General features: G+C 51.2%; 1 protein-coding gene across 7 annotated transcripts in view; it reads left to right on the top strand.

Annotated features, from left to right (window-relative positions):
- TANC2 (tetratricopeptide repeat, ankyrin repeat and coiled-coil containing 2) overlaps positions 1 to 17411 on the top strand; it is a 296571-nt gene that overhangs the window by 246997 nt on the left and 32163 nt on the right. For all 7 annotated transcript variants that reach the window (XM_068166407.1, XM_068166408.1, XM_068166403.1 and 4 more), the window contains 3 exons: positions 11952 to 12060; positions 16117 to 16239; positions 16568 to 16804. In XM_068166407.1, coding sequence (XP_068022508.1) covers positions 11952 to 12060; positions 16117 to 16239; positions 16568 to 16804 — 469 coding nt within the window. The remainder of the gene's footprint in view (positions 1 to 11951; positions 12061 to 16116; positions 16240 to 16567; positions 16805 to 17411) is intronic.

The raw sequence follows: 17411 nt of genomic DNA, 5'->3' as shown, positions 1-17411 counted from the left end.
GCCTCTCAGGTGACAAATGGCATCAACCCCTTTAGGGAAAGACCCCAATCCTTTCTGACTGGGGCATGGAGAAAATGGTCATTATTGTGCATCCCCTCTCACACTGGTGTTTCCTTAACCTGAATACTGCTCCAGTGCTGGGCTGTTCTCTGCCTAGGCTTAATCAGAAGCTTCCATGCAATTATTTTTCGCTGATTAAATGTTTTCTCCCTGTGAAGGGACTGTGAGAGAGGCAGCAGTCAAGTGATTTGCCCTGGCAAAGGCAGTCAGAGAGCTGCAGGCAGCTACAGACCCCCAAAAGTGAAATTATTCTACCCAGATTTAAGCATTGCCAGCTGAGTTACTCGTCTAGACTTGCTTTATAGTCAGAGGGGAGAAATAAGAATGATTCATTTCAGCAGCAGCTGAGAGGCTGGAACAGGTCAGCTGAAGAGTGCCTGGGAAGTGCCTTCTGCTGTTGATTTATGAAGGGAGCTCAGGGAGATGGGCTCCCCAGGAGCTGTCTCTTCAGGATTGACAAATAAAACTGGAGGAGATGCATCTGTCCAGGCTGTTCTTCTAACCAGCACACAGGGCTTTGAGGTAGCTGCACAGGTTTTCTTTTCTTGGACAGGAAAGCTAAGGAAGGGAAAGATGCTCTTTGTGCTCTTGCCTCAAAAACAGCTCTCAAAAGCAGGGTGCTGGTGCCTTGTTCAGCAGTGGCACTGCTGGGCTGCTATGGCTCTGAAAGCCAAGCTTGGAAATGACTGCATGGGGCAGTAGATGTTCTCCTCAAGACACCAGGCCTTTGTCATGCAGCTTCTTGACATTGACTGTTAGAAGTTACCTAATAATCATAGTGTGGTAGAATGGCTTCATTTGGAAGGGACCTCAGAGATCATCTACTCCAACCTCCCCACCATGGGCAGGGACACCTCTCAGCTAGACTCAGCTGCTCAAGGCCTCATCCAGCCTGGCCTTGAACACCCCCAGGGAGGAGGCAGCCACAGCCTCCCTGGGCAGCCTATTCCAGAGTCTCACCACTCTCATTCTGAAGACTTTCTTCCTCAGACCCAGTCCAAACCACACAAAAAATAACCAAGGAGAAGCACTGGTGGCTCCATCGTTGAGGCTGAGGCCACTTCCTCATCTCCTCCCTCCTCTTCTGCATCCACAAAACAAATCTGTCCCTGAAATCCCCAAGGCTCTTCACTACAAGGATGTCGAGGTGCTGGAGCACCAGAGAAGGACAATGTAGCTGCTGAAGGGTCTGAGGCACAAATCTTGTGAGAAGCAGCTGAGGGACCTGGGGGTGTTTAGCCTGGAGAAAAGGAACCTCAAAGGAGACTTGAGGTGGGGGTGAGGCTTTTCTCCTAAGAAGCAAGTGACAGGATGAGAGGAAACAGCCTCAAGTCGTGCCAGGAGAGGGTTAGGTTGGATATTGGGAGTGGTCAGGGATTGGAACAGGCTGCCCAGGATCCCTGGAGGTGTTCAAAGAACGTGTAGAGGTGGTGCTAAGGGACGTGGTTAGTGGTGACCTGACAGTGTGGGTTAATGTTGGACTGAATGATCTGAAAGGTCTCTTACAACCAGAAGAGTTCTGTGACTCTCAGGGCACCCTGCCTGGCTCAGCATGCAGCAGGGATCCAGGATCAGCGTGCAGCTCGGGCCCAGCACGTGGAGTTGCCATGGTTTCTAGCTGAGCTCTCTCCAGCACAGCACGCTGTAGGTGGTGTGCATTTCCCTTTCTCTCTTGGGAGGCTGCAAGAAGAGACTTTTGCTGCATAAAATTTCTGCTTTTCTCCCTTACCCAGCAAAGCCATGGAGTCTGTGCTCTGGAGGAGCAGGAGAGTGGGGTGGGGTGGTGGTTGTGTTCTTCATTTTGGTGGGATGCTTCATCTGAACATCAGGCTGTGCTGCCACTCAGTGAGACCTGGACAGGAGAAGAGCTGGGCAGAGGGGAGCCTCATGAAGCTCAACAAGGGAGAGAGTAGGGTCCTGCACCTGGGGAAGGATAACCCCCCTGCACCAGAATACATTGGGGGTGGACCTGCTGGTAGTCAGCACTGCAGAGAAGGACCTGGGAGTACTGGTGGACAGCAAGTTCACCATGAGCCAGTGATGTGCTCTTGTGGCCAAGAAGGCCAAGGGTCTCCTGGGGTGCATTCAGAAGAGTGTGACCAGCAGGTCAAGCAAGGTTCTCCTTCCCCTCCACTCTGCTCTAGGGAGGCCACAGCTGCAGTCCTGAATCCAGTTCTGGGCTTCTCTCTTTTCCCAAGAAAGAAGTGATAGAACAAGAGGAAATGTCCTCAAGTTGCCCCAGGGGAGGTTTAGGTTGGACATGAGGAACAATTTCTTCCCCAAAAGGGCTGTCAAGCCCTGGAACAAGTTGCCCAGGAGGGGTTTCAAAGCCATGTAGCTGTGGTGCTGAGGGCCATGGTGTAGTGGTGCCCTGGCAGTGCTGGGTTAGTGCTTGGACTCAATGATGTTAAAGGTCTCATCCAACCACAGTGATTGTGTGATCATTTCTACACCTCTAGTGTTGGCAGGAGTGTGGAGCATGGTATCAGCAGTGGCTTACCCCTGATCTAGGGCAGGGTTTCATTTCCAGGAGAGGCATCAGGAGGACAGCACAATGCTTCTTGCTCTTCCCATTTGCTCCTCAAGCAGGCCATAGTGAGTGCCATATTTCTGAATCACAAGGATGAATCCATCATAGTGTCCTCCAGTTAACTGCAGGGGCAAACACAATCTGTTCAGCAAGCAGCAGAGACCTGCTGGAGTGCTGACTCTGAGAATACCACTTCCCAGATGACTTCCAGAATGAACTTCTGATTCCCTGACTTGTAACCAAGTTCATTGTGGAATGTGAAAAGATTGGGCAATAGCTCAACAAAGGAATGTAAGAAACTTACTTTATCCAAGTAATCCACGTTGGCAGCATCTCTAGATGTTGACTCTAATCTCATGCAGAGTTCAATCCAACATGTGAAGCCTTTGGTGCAAGTTGGGCACCTGTAGTGGGGACTTCTCTGAGGATCAGAAGCCAAGGGTCTGTGATGTGAGGATCAGAAGGGGGAGCACACGGAGAAGGAAGCTGGAGAAGAGGAGGCTCAGGGGAGACCTCATTGCCCTCTCCAACTACCTGCAGGGAGGTTGTAGCCAGGAGGGGGTTGGTCTCTTCTCCCAGGCCCCCAGCACCAGAACAAGAGGACACAGTCTCAAGCTGTGCCAGGGGAGGTTTAGGCTGGATGTTAGGAAGAAACTCTACACAGAAGGAGAGATTGGCCATTGGAATGTGCTGCCCAGGGAGGTGGTGGAGTCCCCATCCCTGGAGGTGTTCAAAAAAGGCTTGGATGTGGCACTTGGAGCCATGGTTTAGTTGTCCTGAGGTGTTAGGTAGTAGGTAATAGGTTGGACCTGGTGATCTGCATTAGGAATAGTGTGGCCAGCAGGAGCAGGGAGGTCATAGTGCCCCTGTACTCTGCTCTGGTTAGGCCGCGCCTTGAGCCCTGTGTCCAGTTCTGGGCTCCTCAGTTTAAGAAGGACATTGAGACACTTGAGCGTGTCCAGAGAAGGGCAACAAGGCTGGGGAGAGGCCTTGAGCACAAGCCCTATGAGGAGAGGCTGAGGGAGCTGGGATTGTTTAGCCTGGAGAAGAGGAGGCTCAGGGGTGACCTTATTGCCCTCTACAACTACCTGAAGGGTGGTTGTAGCCAGGAGGGAGTTGGCCTCTTCTCCCAGGCAACCAGCACCAGAACAAGAGGACACAGTCTCAAGCTGCGCCAGGGGAGGTTTAGACTCGAGGTGAGGAGGAAGTTCTTCACCGAGCGAGTCATTCGGCATTGGAATGGGTTGCCCAGGGAGGTGGTTGAGTCATCGACCCTGGAGGCGTTCAAGGGGAGATTGGACGTGGCACTTGGTGCCATGGTCTAGTCATGGGGTCTGCGGTGTCAGGTTGGACTCGATGATCCTCGAGGTCCTTTCCAACCTAAGTGATACTGTGATACTGTGATCTCTGAAGTCTTTTCCAGCATGGTTGATTCTATGATTGTAACCTGGAACTGCTTCCTGTGGAGGCCCTGTGTCTAGTGAAGCAGTGAAGTGGCTTAGCTACAGGTTTCTCCTCTGAAATTTGGGCAGGGCTGCAGCTGCAGCATCAGTTGGAAGAGGAGAAATGGGAGATAGATTATAAACCATGAGGGATGAGAGGCAGAGCAGATGTGATCACTAGCACCAGAAAGGACATCAGAGGAGCAGCTTGTTTCAGCTGGCTCATTAGACATGCAGCTTAAGTGTTCAGCTGCAGAGGGGGTTCTGAATATATTTAGTGTCTCGAGTTGCTGTCCTCATAAAATCTTTGCTGCTGCTTCTTTTCTGCTGGACTGTAAACTTGTGTAGCCTGTCCCATTTTCACCTCTAAGTGGAAAGAAAGTACTCGTGGAATAATCCATTCTGTGGCATTGAGCCACTGAGGAGAGAGAAGGGAAGTTAATCAGCAGCACCATCAGTGCTGACTGAAGAAAGAAACGTTGCTGAATTTCTTCCTGTTGCTTCATTCCTCAGCTCTGAGGACCTGCTTGTGGAGCAAAGCCATCTTCCAGCAGGTCAGGAGGGAGTTTGTTCCATCTTGCTTCTCACATTGTCATTTACTCCTGGTGAAAGCAGCAGCAGAGCACTTTCCAAATCACACTCCTCGTTTGTCTGTGGCCTTGAATGTTTTAGGTTACAGGAGGTGGAATGAGAAGAGGAAGTCTGTCACCATTGCTCTTCTGAGATTCATAGATTGGGTTGGGTTGGAAGGGACCTTGAAGATCATAGAGTTCCAATCCCCCCACCATGGGCCTGGACACTTGCCACTAGCCCAGGTTGCTCAAGCCTCATCCAACCTGGCCTTGAACATTTCCAGGGAGGGAACATCCACAACCTCCCTGGGCAACCTGTGCCAGTGTCTCCCCACCCCCACTCTCAAGAATTTCTTCCTAATCTCCAGTCTAAGTCTCCTCTCTTCCATCTTCAAACCATTGCCCCTCATCCTGCCACTGCAAGCCCTTGTGAAAAGTCCCTTCACAGCTTTCTCTTAAGCTCCTTTCAGGTACTGGAAAGCTGCTCTGAGGTCTCCCTGCAGCCTTCCCTTCTCCAGGCTGAACAAGCCCAGCTCCCTCAGCCCACCCACACTAGGGAGGTTCTCCTCTGTGTGCTGTGTAGTCAGTGGAAATCTTATGGAAATACAGGATCATAGAATCATTTTTGATAGAAAAGACCTCTAGGACAATCCAGTCCAGCCACCAACAAACACCACCATGGCCACTGCACCATGTCCCTCAGCACCACGTCTACACATGCTGTGAACACCTGCAGGGATGGTGCCTGTTCCAATCCCTGACCACTCTTGCAGTGAGGAAATTAACCTATTTTACATCTTGGTGTTCATTTTACCCATCCACCATGCCACCAAGTATGCCAGCAGGCTTCCCAGACTGCTCTTGGACAACTTTCCTCTGAACATAGCAGAATCTGTTCCTGGCAACCAGCAGATGTTCTGAAAAGCCTTATGAACTGAGCAGAGACAAAGGAATTGCCTCTTTAGTGCCTGGGGCTGCTTTTTTGACTCCCACTGAGTCAGAGCCTGGGAGCATTGGGAAGTGTTGGGGATTTTCCCCCTCTCCTTTATCCTTTTTTGTTCTGTATTTTAAAGTCATTGGTAAGTATCTTTTGACATCTGAATTGTGCCATCAGTAGTGTCTGATTTTCCTCTTTGCTGCCTCTCTTGGCAGTTCCCAGCAGGCAGCTGCTGTTGTTTCATGTAGGGTAGAGGTTCTCTGGGATCAGCTCCCAACATGGTGCAGCTCTGTTACCCCAGACAGAGATATCCCAGACCAGCTCTTGCTCTGTGGTAGCCAGGGTGTCACATAATCTGAGGCACATGTGCCCCATCCTTGAGATAATATGGTTAGCACCTGTGGGATTTTGAATATGTGGTCTGGAGAAATAAATGTGAGACTGAGACTGCAGTTTGAGTTGAGCTGCATCATAGGATGGTTTGGGTTGGAAGGGACCTCCAAAGCTCATCCAGTCCAATTCCCCCTGCAGTGAGCAGAGACATCTCCATTAGATCAGGTTGTCCAAGCTTCACCTTGAATATCTCCAAGGATGGGGCCTCAACTACCTCCCTGGGCAACCTGTTCCAGTGTTCCACTCCCCTCATGGTAAAGAACTCCCTCCTAACAACCAATTTAATTCTGCTCCACTCTAATTTCAAACCACTGCCCTTCATCCTGTCACTGCAGGCCTTTGTAGTGAGAGTGAGGTCATTGTCTTACATCTCTGAAAGTCACTTGACTCAACTTTCTGCCTGAAGGAGCTGGCTGTGGGTGCTGTCAGTACCACATCAGAGGCATGAGGAGCTTTCTATTCTCTTGTGTTTATGGTTGAGGCCATTGGGTGTTCAGTGTGCAATGAAAAGTTCTGTTGGTGGCATACGTGGGTCAATGCATAGAAGACAACTGTTGGGTGAAGAGAGCAAGCAGGACCCATGCTGGCAGAGGTTTCTTGTCCTGCTCCTCAGGAAGTATGTCTGCAGCTTGCTAAAGCAGCTGGAACTGGTAGCACATCGCTGTTGTGTCCTCAGTCACTTCTAGCAGGGGATGGATTTCAATCAGATACTCCCTAGCTTGTCTTGCTGCAGTGAGGCCTGACCCCAGGGATGGAAAGATTTCTCTTGGCTTTGAACTTGGCTGTCCCAGTTAGCTCAGCAAATTAAAGCAGTTTTGAGCTCTGAAGGAAGGAATATTGGTGTGCTTAAGAGGCTTCCCTGCTTTGTTTGAGTTTTCTTCTCTAATGTTAATTCCTTCCAAGTTTAATTTGCAATTAGGACATCAGAGGGAAAGCATGTTACCAAAAAAGTCAATAAATCCATGTGGGTGATTAAGTGATCCTTCAAGAGGAGCTGGCTGGGCTGAGCTCAACCCCTCTTCAGGCTGGACAGGCATCCTCCTGGAAGCAAAGGAGGCTCCAGGCTCTGGCAGAGCAGAGAGAGTCTCTGCACTGAAGTTACGAAATCTGCTCTGCAGGGCTGAATAAAACATGAACACATGGCTCTTGGAAGAGCAGATCCACTGGGCACAGTGTCAGCTCTCTGGAGTTTGGAATGGTTTCATGGGATTAGCTGGGAGAAGGCAGTTGTGAGTGTAAATCAGGGAACTTGGACTTCAGTAGGCTGAGAGGTAAATGGGACTGATTCTGGCTGAGGGGGTTTTTAGCCTGTCTTTTACTCCAGCAGTGCAGTGCCCTGACACTGGAGTCATGTCACACCTTTTTCAATCTCTTTTACTTTGCCTGCTGGGGCTTGAAAGGATGAAGACATCACACAGAAGGGCAGGGATTGGAAGGGATCTCTGGGGATCATCCAGTCCAAGCCCTCTGCTAAAGCAGGGCACTCACTGACAGCTTGCCCAGGATCACCATGTCCAGCTGGGTTTGCAGAGAAGGAGACTCCACAACCCCTCTGGGCAGCCTGCTCCAGGGCTCCACTACCCTCACACTAAAGAATTTTTCCCTTGTGTTCTGATGGAACCTCCTGGGTTCCACTTTGTGCCTGTTAGCCTTTGTCCTGTGACTGGACACCACTGACAAGAGTCTGGCCCCCTCCTCTTGCCCTCCACCCTTTAGCTATTGATCATTGAGAAGATCCCCTCTGGGGCAGCTCTTCTCCAGGCTCAGCAGCCTCTCTCTTTCTCCCAGAGATGCTCCAGGCCTCTCTGTTGAACTCTCTCCAGCAGTTCCCTGTCTCTGCAGAGCTGGACCCAGTACAGCAGATGTCCTTGCTGGGGCAGAGTAGGGGGGGAAGGAGAACCTATCTGACCTGCTGGCCACACTCTTTCTATCTCTTTCCCTTCATGCACATCCTTGCAGGCAGTCCCTGGCTGTTGAGGAGCTGACCTGGGCAGGCAGTGAGCACAGCTGGAGGCAGCCAGAGCTGAGCCCTGCTATTAATTTTTCACAGAATTGAGATCTTAACATTAAAAATAGAAAAATCTCTGATGATAAAACTCTGCAGTGGTGAAACTCAAAGCAAATCATTTCACTGAGCTCCTTGATGTAAAAATCATTACTGCCATCCTCTGCTGGCTTTAAAAACAACCTATGTAATGGGGGGGTGGGAAAAACGGGGCAGAAAAGCTGATGGAGGCTGGGTTGGCATGAAATGAACAGTGACACAAGCAGGGACTGCAAGGATTCATCAACAAGCCCAAAGCCAAGGGCTGGGCAGGGTCACAGAGGTAATGTGTAGCTCATGAATATTCTCACAGACTCACAGGGGTTAGAAGGGACCTCTGGAGATCATCCAGACCAACCCCCCTGCCACAGCAGGGTCAGCCAGAGCAGGTTGCAGAGGGTGGTGTGCAGGTGGGGTTTGAATGACTCTAGAGAAGGAGACTTCACTGCCTCTCCAGGCAGCCTGTTCCAGGGCTCCCCCAGCTTCAATGTAAAGAAGTTCCTCCTCATGCTTAGATGGAACTTCCTATGTTCAAGTTTGTGCCCATTGCCCCTGGTCCTGTCCCTGGGCACCACTGAACAAGGCCTGGTCCCCATCCTCCTGACACCCACCCTTGGAAGTATTTGTAAGCATTGAGAACATCCTTCCTCAGTCTTCCCTTTAGGCTAAAAGCCCCAAGTCCCTCAGCCTGTCTCACAAGAGATGTTCTAGTCCCTGAATCATCATCACAGCCCTTTGCTGTGCCCTCTCAAGCTGTTCTCTGTCCATCCTGAGTATGTCTTATTCATGCCAGCCACCAGCCATGGCTGAAACAGCAGCTTGGGAGCTCAGTGTGGAACCTGGGCTGCTGTGACAGTCAGGAGCTGCACTTCACCCCTTGCTGCACACCAGAAGTTTCAGGATCTTCAGTTCATGGTTTGGATTGGTTACAGCTCCATTCCAAGCCTACCCAAAGGTTCTCAAAGAGTTTTCCACCCCCAAGCAAACAACTGGGATTAGTTCTCCTTCTGTGACAAAGAGAGGTCAGGGGGTGGCTGTGGGGTCCCTTTGTGCAGCCTTTCTTGGATCTGGAGCAGAAAGCTGTGGTTTATGATCACCAGACTGGTGACCATCCCCAGAAGGGAGATGAGGTGCAGGATGTACCTGCACCACCAACCTGAGAGTGGAGGCAGATGCGTTGGCCCTTCTCCAGACCACAAGCAAGCACAGCACTGGGAATCTGCTGAGCTGTTGGGATGTGCTGAGTGTGTCAGAGGGATTTGCTGTTCTTTTATTACCTGGCTGCACAGGGACAGTTGAAATCTCATCACCTGGGGTCCTGCAGCTGTATGCAGTGACACTCAAGATATGCTTCCTGGTCACTTGGTTCCTTCTGATAAGTATCTCCTTTCCATGGCCATTCCTGGAGGTTCAGCAGTGTGATGAACAAATGGATTTGTCTGTCTCCTGTGAAAGGATGTGACTTGGTATTCTTCTCCCACTCCAAAGATGGGGAACAAAGAGGGGAAGACCAAAAGGAAGGAAAGGCACCGAGCTGCAGTTCACCTAAGGTGCTACAACCACTACCAAGACCTTCTGTTTCCCCAGCTTGTTGCATTCTGTCCCTTCTGTCGGTGCTGTGTGGAGAATTCTCACAGCACAGATGCCTGGGAATGGGTGGCACTGCCCTCTGCACAGGGCATCCTGCCTGATTTTAGTCACTCCAAGCTATGTGTTGATGGGCAGAGCACCATCTGGAGGAGCTTCTCCTCCTCCAGTGATGAGGAGCACAGAGCTCCGGGATCCCGGCACAGGCACCGTGCCACGTGCCAGGCCGGGGTGTGGGGAGGAGTGTGGCAGGCAGAGCATGCCAAAAGAGAGGGTTCCTTCACTTTCCTCCTCAGCTGCAGTCAGCCAAATGTGCAAGGTACCATCAGTCCATGAAAACATTTCAGGCAACAGTTTATTGTTTGCCTATAAACTGAACTGCACTTGGGAGAGAGGCACAGCAGAAGGTCTCACCGGTGCTGGTGTAACACCAGCGGAAGAGTTCAGTGTGTTATGTGTCAGGGGGACACAGTGCTCTTGAAGGTCTCAAGAGCCATGGTTTAGCAGGCATGGTGGTGTTGGGCTGGCAGCTGATGATCTTGAATGTCTTTTCCAGCCTTCATGGTTGTGTAGGAAATGGCCTCAAGTTGTGCCAGAGGAGACTTGGATTAGGTATCAGAAACAAAGTCCTTCCTGCTGGAGTGGTCAGGCACTGGAGTGGTCAGGCACTGGAGTGGTCAGGCACTGGAGTGGTCAGGCACTGGAGCAGGCTGCTCAGGGAGGTGGTGGACTTGCTGTCTCTGGTGGGGTTCAATAAGCAACATTTCAGTTGTGGATGAAACATTTCAGGGCAGGGTTTAGTGACCACAGTGGTGTTGGCTTGGCAGTTGGACTTGATCTTAGAGGCCTTTTCCAACCTTAATGATTCTGTGACCTGGGGATCAAGCCCTGCCTGGTAAGGAAGAGGCTTTGTGTTTTCCTTCCTGCTCCTCCAGCAGGCACATCTCCACATCCCACCAGTGCCACGAGGTCTGGCAGTGTCACCAGGCTTTGCTCAGATGAATCCTGGTGGTGTTGGTCCAAAGGGAGGTTCGCTGGCAGGGCTTGGGGGAGGCCTTGCCAAACACCTGGCCGTGGCACTCTGAGCCCTTCACTTTTCTCCTGAGTTTATTCTGAGATGGGGCAGCCAATCCCCTGGGTGGAGATGGGCTGGTAAGTCCTCAGTGCTGTGAGGCTTCTGTCATTGTCATCTTCTCTTGCTGCTTGGCCACACAAAGTGCTTTTCTGCTCTACCAAACAGCAATGGGCTAATCACTTTCCCTGTCCTCAAAAGCCCTTTTGAAGTCACACTGATGCACATTCTGTGCCCTTGGGCTGGAAGCAGTTTGCTTGCTTCCATGCAGTAAAATCATGAGGAAGGGATTGTCCCCTTGTACTTGGCAACCCTCAAATACTGAGTTCAGTTTTGGGCCCTAAGGGGCTGCAAGAAGGACACTGAGGTGCTGGAGCAGGTCCAGAGGAGGGCAGTGAAGCTGGTGAAGGGTCTAAAGCAGAGGTCTAGTGAGGAGCAGCAGAGGGAGCGGGGGGGGCTTAGTCTGGAGAGGAGGAAGCTGAGGGCAGACCTCATTGCTCTCTACAACTCCTTGTAAGGAGGTTGGAGCCAGGTGGGGATTGGTCTCTTCTCTCAAGGAACAAGTGACAGAACAAAAGACAGGCTCAAGTTGTACCAGAGAGGTTTGGGTTGGACATGAGGAACAGTTCTTCTCCAAAAGGGTTATCAAGTCAGGTGGAGTTTTTAAAGTGTGAGTATATAAAGATGAGGCCCTTGGTGCCAGGGTTTAGTTGATCAGATGGTGTTGGGTGAGAGGTTGGACTTGATGATCTCAAAGGTCTTTTCCAACCTGGTCCATTCCATTCCACTCCACTCCACTCCACTCCACTCCACTCCACTCCACTCCACTCCACTCCACTCCACTCCACTCCACTCCACTCCACTCCACTCTATCCTATCCTATCCTATCCTATCCTATCCTATCCTACCCTACCCTACCCTACCCTACCCTACCCTATCCTATCCTATTGCAAGTATGTCATTTCTGGTGACCTCAGGATTGGTGGCACCCTGTCAAAGAGCAATCCTCCTCTTCAAAATGACTGCAAAAGCAGCACTTCAGCTTCCATGAGACCTTCTACCTCTAGTGTGTCCATATCTACATCTCATCAATACATTGGTTTAGCTTTGCTGGCTGTCCTCCAGTCTTTGAGGGGGGTTGGAGCTCTCAGTGGTCACCAAACAGCACAGGCTACGAGCAGTTGGTGGTTTACAAGGGAGAACTGGTCCAGCCCCGTTTCCCCTGAGTGGATGAGGCTGAAGGCTCAGCAGGAGCACAGGTTGCTTGGTTGCTGCCACAAGCCAATGCTGACACACTCTTCCTTCTGATTCCAGGAGTGGCCACACACTGCTTGCCTTCTGGTTTTCCCGTCAAGAAGGAAAGCTCAATCGACAGCAGACCATCGAGCTGGGGCATCACATCCTCAAAGCACACATCTTCAAGGTAACAGAACCTAAAGCCAAGGCTGATGCCAGCCTCATCCCTGCTGTGTGTGATCTGCCAGCACTGGCAGTGTTCAGGCTCCTCTTGTTTTTTAGGGTTACTGTAAGAAGTGTGATTGCTTCAGGCTGCTGAAAGTGAGCTTCTGGGAAGGGGAGGTGGGGGGTGGAAATGTGAAGCTTCAGAAAGTTGGCACTGGTGTGTAAAAAAAATCCCTGAAATGGAACCAACCTTCAGACTGCAGAGAGCCTCCTTACCTCAGGTTACTCTTCTACCCTTGAGGTTTCTTCCCCATGTAGGATGAGTTCCTGTGACGACATCCAGACACATGCACACCCCAAAAATCTTTTAAAAGGAGTGGTTTGGAAGAATCCAGCCCCAAAATGTGGACTGTAAAAGGGAAATGTGGTGGTTGCTAAAACCTGGTGATCAATCCATTTTACTCCTCACACAGGGTTGGGTCATTGAGATCTGCTGCATTCCTGTTTTAAACAAAAACATCCTCAAACAGGGTATTTGGGGAGGGGGAGGGGGGAAAAGTAGAACTGTTGTTGTCTCTTAAAGCAGTTACCAGTCTTAATGGGAGCATATGGAAACCCAGCTTGGAAAACCTGGCATGGAATGAAAGGGCAAGAAGAGAAATGTGCAGTAATGGTGCAAGGAGACCCAAACTTCAGGCTGACATATGCTTCTCGAGTCAGCCCAAGAGAAGCCTTTCATTTCATCTTCAGTTAGTTAGCTAAAATGTCAGCAATCCAGAAAGGAGTCTCCAGAAATGGGAGACCAGGTTGTATGAGGAGCTGCTGAGGGAACTGGGGTTGTTTGGTCTGGAGAAGAAGAGGCTGAGGGGAGACCTCACTGCTCTCTGCAGCTCCCTGAAAGGAGGTTACAGTGAGGTGGGATCAGTCTCTTCTCCCAAGCAGCAAGTCATAGCAGGAGAGGAAATGGCCTCAAACTGCATCAAGGAATGTTTAGGTTGGAGAGGTGGTGGAGAGGTGGAGTCCCCATCCCTGGGGGTGTTCAACAGGGGTTTGGATGTGGCACTTGAAGCCATGGCTTAGTTAGTCATGAGGTGTTGGGTGACAGGTTGGACTTGATGACCTCTGAGGTCTTTTCTAACCTTATGGATTCTATGATATTAGGAAAAATCTCTTTGCTGCAATGCTGTGGTCAGGCATTGGCACAGGCTGCCCAGGGAGGTGGTGGAGTCCCCATCCCTGGAGGTGTTCAAGAGGGGATTGGATGTGGCACTTGGGGCCATGGTCTAGTCATGAGGCCTGTGGTGACAGGTTGGACTTGATGATCTTTGAGATCTTTTCTAACCTTACTGATTCTATGACTCCCTATCCCTGGAGGTGTTCAAAAAATCTGTGGCCATGGCATTTAGGTTTAATGGCCACGGTGGTGTTGGCTTAATGGTGGAACTCAGTGATCTTGGAGGTGTTTCCCAACCTGTATGATCCTGTGAGGTCTTTAAAATGAGAAGTGGTGCAGTTTTGTCTCAGCAGCTGAGTGTTGGGTGTGTTTGTTCTTCAGAGGATAAATGTCATCTTCTATGCCTGGGCCTGACCTCTGTGTCTCTGGTGCAGCAGCCAAGGCCTTTGCAGCACACGTGATTGTCTTCAGGTGGCTCTTCTGAAAGCACCCGCTCGTTCCCTTGCTCCTGATGGGGACTCAAACAGCTCACTTAGGCCTTTGGGACTGTTGTGACCATTTTTAAATTATTTCAACAGTTTATTATGAAATTGTTTTCCATTTGCCCAATTAGGCTGCACTGAGTTCACTGAAATCTAATCTGGAGCTGCAGTCTCCTGGTTTGTGTCGTCTCAAAGGCAGCGTTCAACGGTGGCTCAATTTCCCAAGCTCTTTTTCTGCCTCTTGACACCAGCAGATATTTTTTTGTCTCTCTCTCTCCCTTTGAGGGAAGCAAGCTGATGGAGTTGTTATTTATAAGAGCTTGTCTAATCTGTGGCTTCTTTTTATGGTAAAACCATTTCAAGTGACAAATCTGTTGATGGTTGGTGAGATGCTTTCAGAATATCTTTCGCACATCGGCATCGGAGGTCTGCAGCTGAGTGCAGCAACAGGTTCAGATGATGATTCCTGCACTTCTTCCTTCAGGGGAAAACAAATCCCACCTTTTGCTGCTGGTTTTCACCCCCCATCCATGTTAGTCCATCACACAAAAGCCTTTCCAAGCTGCAGTGGGATCCTGCTGCGTTGCACGGATAGGAGCGACCCCACGGCGTGCGAGGAAGCAGGACCCAGGGTTTGCATATCAAAACAGAGTGAAGGATGGTGTAGAGTTTCCATGGAAACTGCAGGCTTTGATGGCACATCCACAGCAGAACAGCAACATGTGGGATGTGCCCACCTCACCCAACTGAGCACAGCATGCAGCTCAGCTCAGTGCTGGAGCTGCAAGCCCATCGCTCTGCTCTTTGATCCAGCCATTTGCTCTTGGCTCTTGGAGCAGTTACTGCTCCTTCAGTAGGAGCAGGGGGCCTTGGTTCAGAGCCTGTGTTCTGCCAGTTAGTGCTGCTGGAAAGAGATTTCAGACCTCCAGTAGCTCAGAGGGTTGTGATCAGTGGCACAGTTGGAGGCCTGTAGCTCATGTTGTTCTCCAGGGGTCAGAGCTGGGTCCAGTCATGTTCCACATCTTCATCAGTGATGAAGGGAGAGAGTGGACCCTCAGCACACCAGGAGGGGTGGCTGAGACCCTGTCAGGCTGTGCTGCCATTCAGCCAGAACTGGACTCATGGAGAGTTGGGCAGAGGGGAACCTCTTAAAGTTCAGCCAGGGCAAGTGTAGGGTCCTGCACCTGGGGAGGAATAACCTCTGCACCAGGACATGTTGGGGGTGGACCTGCTGGAGAGCAGCTCTGCAAGGGTCCCTGAGAGTGCTGATGAACAAAAGGTTCACTATGAGCCAGCAATGTGCCCTCAAGGCCAAGAAGGTTACTACTATTCTGGGGTGCATTCAGAAGAGTGTGACCAGCAGGTCAAGGAAGGTTCTCCTTCCCCTCTACTCCACCCTAGGGAGGCCTAATCTGGAGCACTGGGTCTGGCTCTGGGCTCCCCAGTTCAAGAGAGACAGGGAACTACTGGAGAGAGTCCAGTGAAGGCTACAGAGATGCTGAGGGGCCTGGAGCAGCTCTGTGGGGAGCAAAGGCTGAAAGCCCTGGGGCTGTTCAGCCTGGAGAAGTGCAGCCCCAGAGAGTATCTGATCAATGCTCAGCAAGAGCTAAAGGGCAGGGGGCAAGAAGCTGGGGCCAGAATCTTTTCAGTGGTGCTCAGCTAAAGCACAAGGGGAATGGGCACAAACTGGAACCCAGAAGGTTCCATCTGAACAGGAGGAGAAACTTCTTTGGTGTGAGGGTGCTGGAGCCCTGGAGCAGCCTGGAGTCTCCTTCTCTGGAGAGATTCCAAACCCACTGGGACACTGTGACCCTGGGCAAGCTGCTGTGGGAGCCTCTGCTCTAGCAGGGGGTTGAACTGGAGGATCTCCAGAGATCCCTTCCAACCCCCACTGTACTGGGATGCTGGAATTCTGTGGTACTACCTAGGGCCTGATCACAGACAGCAGTCAGCATAGTGGAGGCAGTCTGGAATGAGGTAGAGGAATGCTGTTCTGGGCTGTGGTTGTGGCTTCCATGAGTTACCTTATTGTGAGCAGATACTGACCTCTAGTTCAGCTGTGTGACTGATGAGGGAACATGGATCAGTTCTGCCAGAAGAATGTGCACTTTGTTGAAAAGCTGCAGAAGCAGCAGGCTGTGCTCCTTGGCATGGCATTTTCTGGGGGTGCTGAATGGATTCAGGTGGCTCACACTTTACTGCTGCCCTTCCTGGACCTTGGAGATGTCCACAGCACCTTTGCCAAGTCATTTCCTGCAAGCTTCCCTGCTGCAGAGGCTGGGCATGGCCCATTGTTGTGTGCTGTTGTGTGCAGCTGTTAGGTGTCTTGATACTCTTTGAAGTCCACAGACCCAGGAGGATCTGCACAGTGTAACTGAGCATGTTTGTGAGCTTGGGTCTAAGTCTTCTTTTCTTTTTGTAGGGGCTGAGTAAAAAAGTTGGAGTCTCTTCCTCCATCCTGCAAGGGCTTTGGATCTCCTACAGCACTGAAGGTCTCTCAATGGCTTTGGCATCGCTGAGAAACCTCTACACCCCCAACATAAAGGTACTGGAGAAGGAGGCAAGCTGGGGAGGTTTGGAGCTCACGTGCACAGCACACAGATTGTTCCCTGCAGCTCCCTGCCCATGGCAGTGGTCCTGTCAAGGTGGGTGTTGCTCTCAAGCTGGGGAGAGCCCAACAGGCAGTGGTGGAGTCCCCATCCCTGGAGGTGTTTAACAGCCGCACAGGTGTGGTGCCGAGGGCTGTGGTTTAGCAGCAGTGGCGGGATTGTGAGCTCTGGGCGCGTGGTTGGGCTTGATGATCTCTTCCAAGCTCAGCAGCTGTGTGGCTCTGAGGGACTCAGCTCTAAGTGGAGCTCTCTGTGCCCCCGCAGGTCAGCCGGCTGCTGATCCTCGGCGGCGCCAACGTGAACTACCGCACGGAAGTGCTGAACAACGCTCCCATCCTCTGCGTCCAGTCCCACCTGGGCTACACCGAGATGGTGGCCTTGCTCCTGGAGTTTGGGGCCAATGTGGATGCTGCTTCAGAAAGTGGCCTCACCCCCCTGGGCTACGCAGCTGCTGCTGGCTTTCTGAGCATCGTGGTGCTGCTCTGCAAGAAAAGGGCCAAGGTAAAGCGACTGAGTTCCTCTGAAAGCTGACTGAAGCTGTTCCAGGTTTCTGCAAGGCAAGGCACAGGCTGCAGGCTGTGGCTGACTGAAGAACATCTTCCAGCAAGGGTTTAAACTAGAGCAAGGGAGGTTTAGGTTGGACATTAGGAAGTTGTTTGCTGCGTGGGTGGTGAGACACTGGAATGGGTTGCCCAGAGAAGTTGTGGATGCCTCACCCCTGGAAGTGTTTAAGACCAGGCTGGATGCTGTCTGAGCAACCTGCTCCAGTGGGAGGTGTCCCTGCCCATGGCAGAGGGTTTGGAACTGGGTGATCTTTAAGATCCCTTCCAACTCAAACCACTCTAAAATTCAGGATGCTGCTGTGGGGGGTTGGATTTTCTGCTGAAGTCTGGTGGCTTTGCAAGTCCTGCACTGACACCAGGTGACTCCTGAGAGTCTGTGGTTAGCATTCTGGGATGCTAGAACTGGTATTCTAGAATTCTAGGCTGGAAGCCCTCTGCTGTGAGGCCAGGCTGGGAGAGTTGGGGTTGTTCAGCTTGGAGAAGAGAAGGCTCCAGGGAGTCCTTCTGGTGGCCTTGCAGTGCTTCAAAGAATCCATCAGAAAGCT

This window comes from Melanerpes formicivorus, unplaced genomic scaffold (genome assembly GCF_026170545.1).
Source record: "Melanerpes formicivorus ecotype bairdi unplaced genomic scaffold, bMelFor1.0.p_v2 SCAF_100, whole genome shotgun sequence".
NCBI lineage: Eukaryota > Metazoa > Chordata > Aves > Piciformes > Picidae > Melanerpes > Melanerpes formicivorus.
Note: the sequence above shows the minus strand (reverse complement) of the source record. Positions and strands in the feature narration are given on the sequence as shown.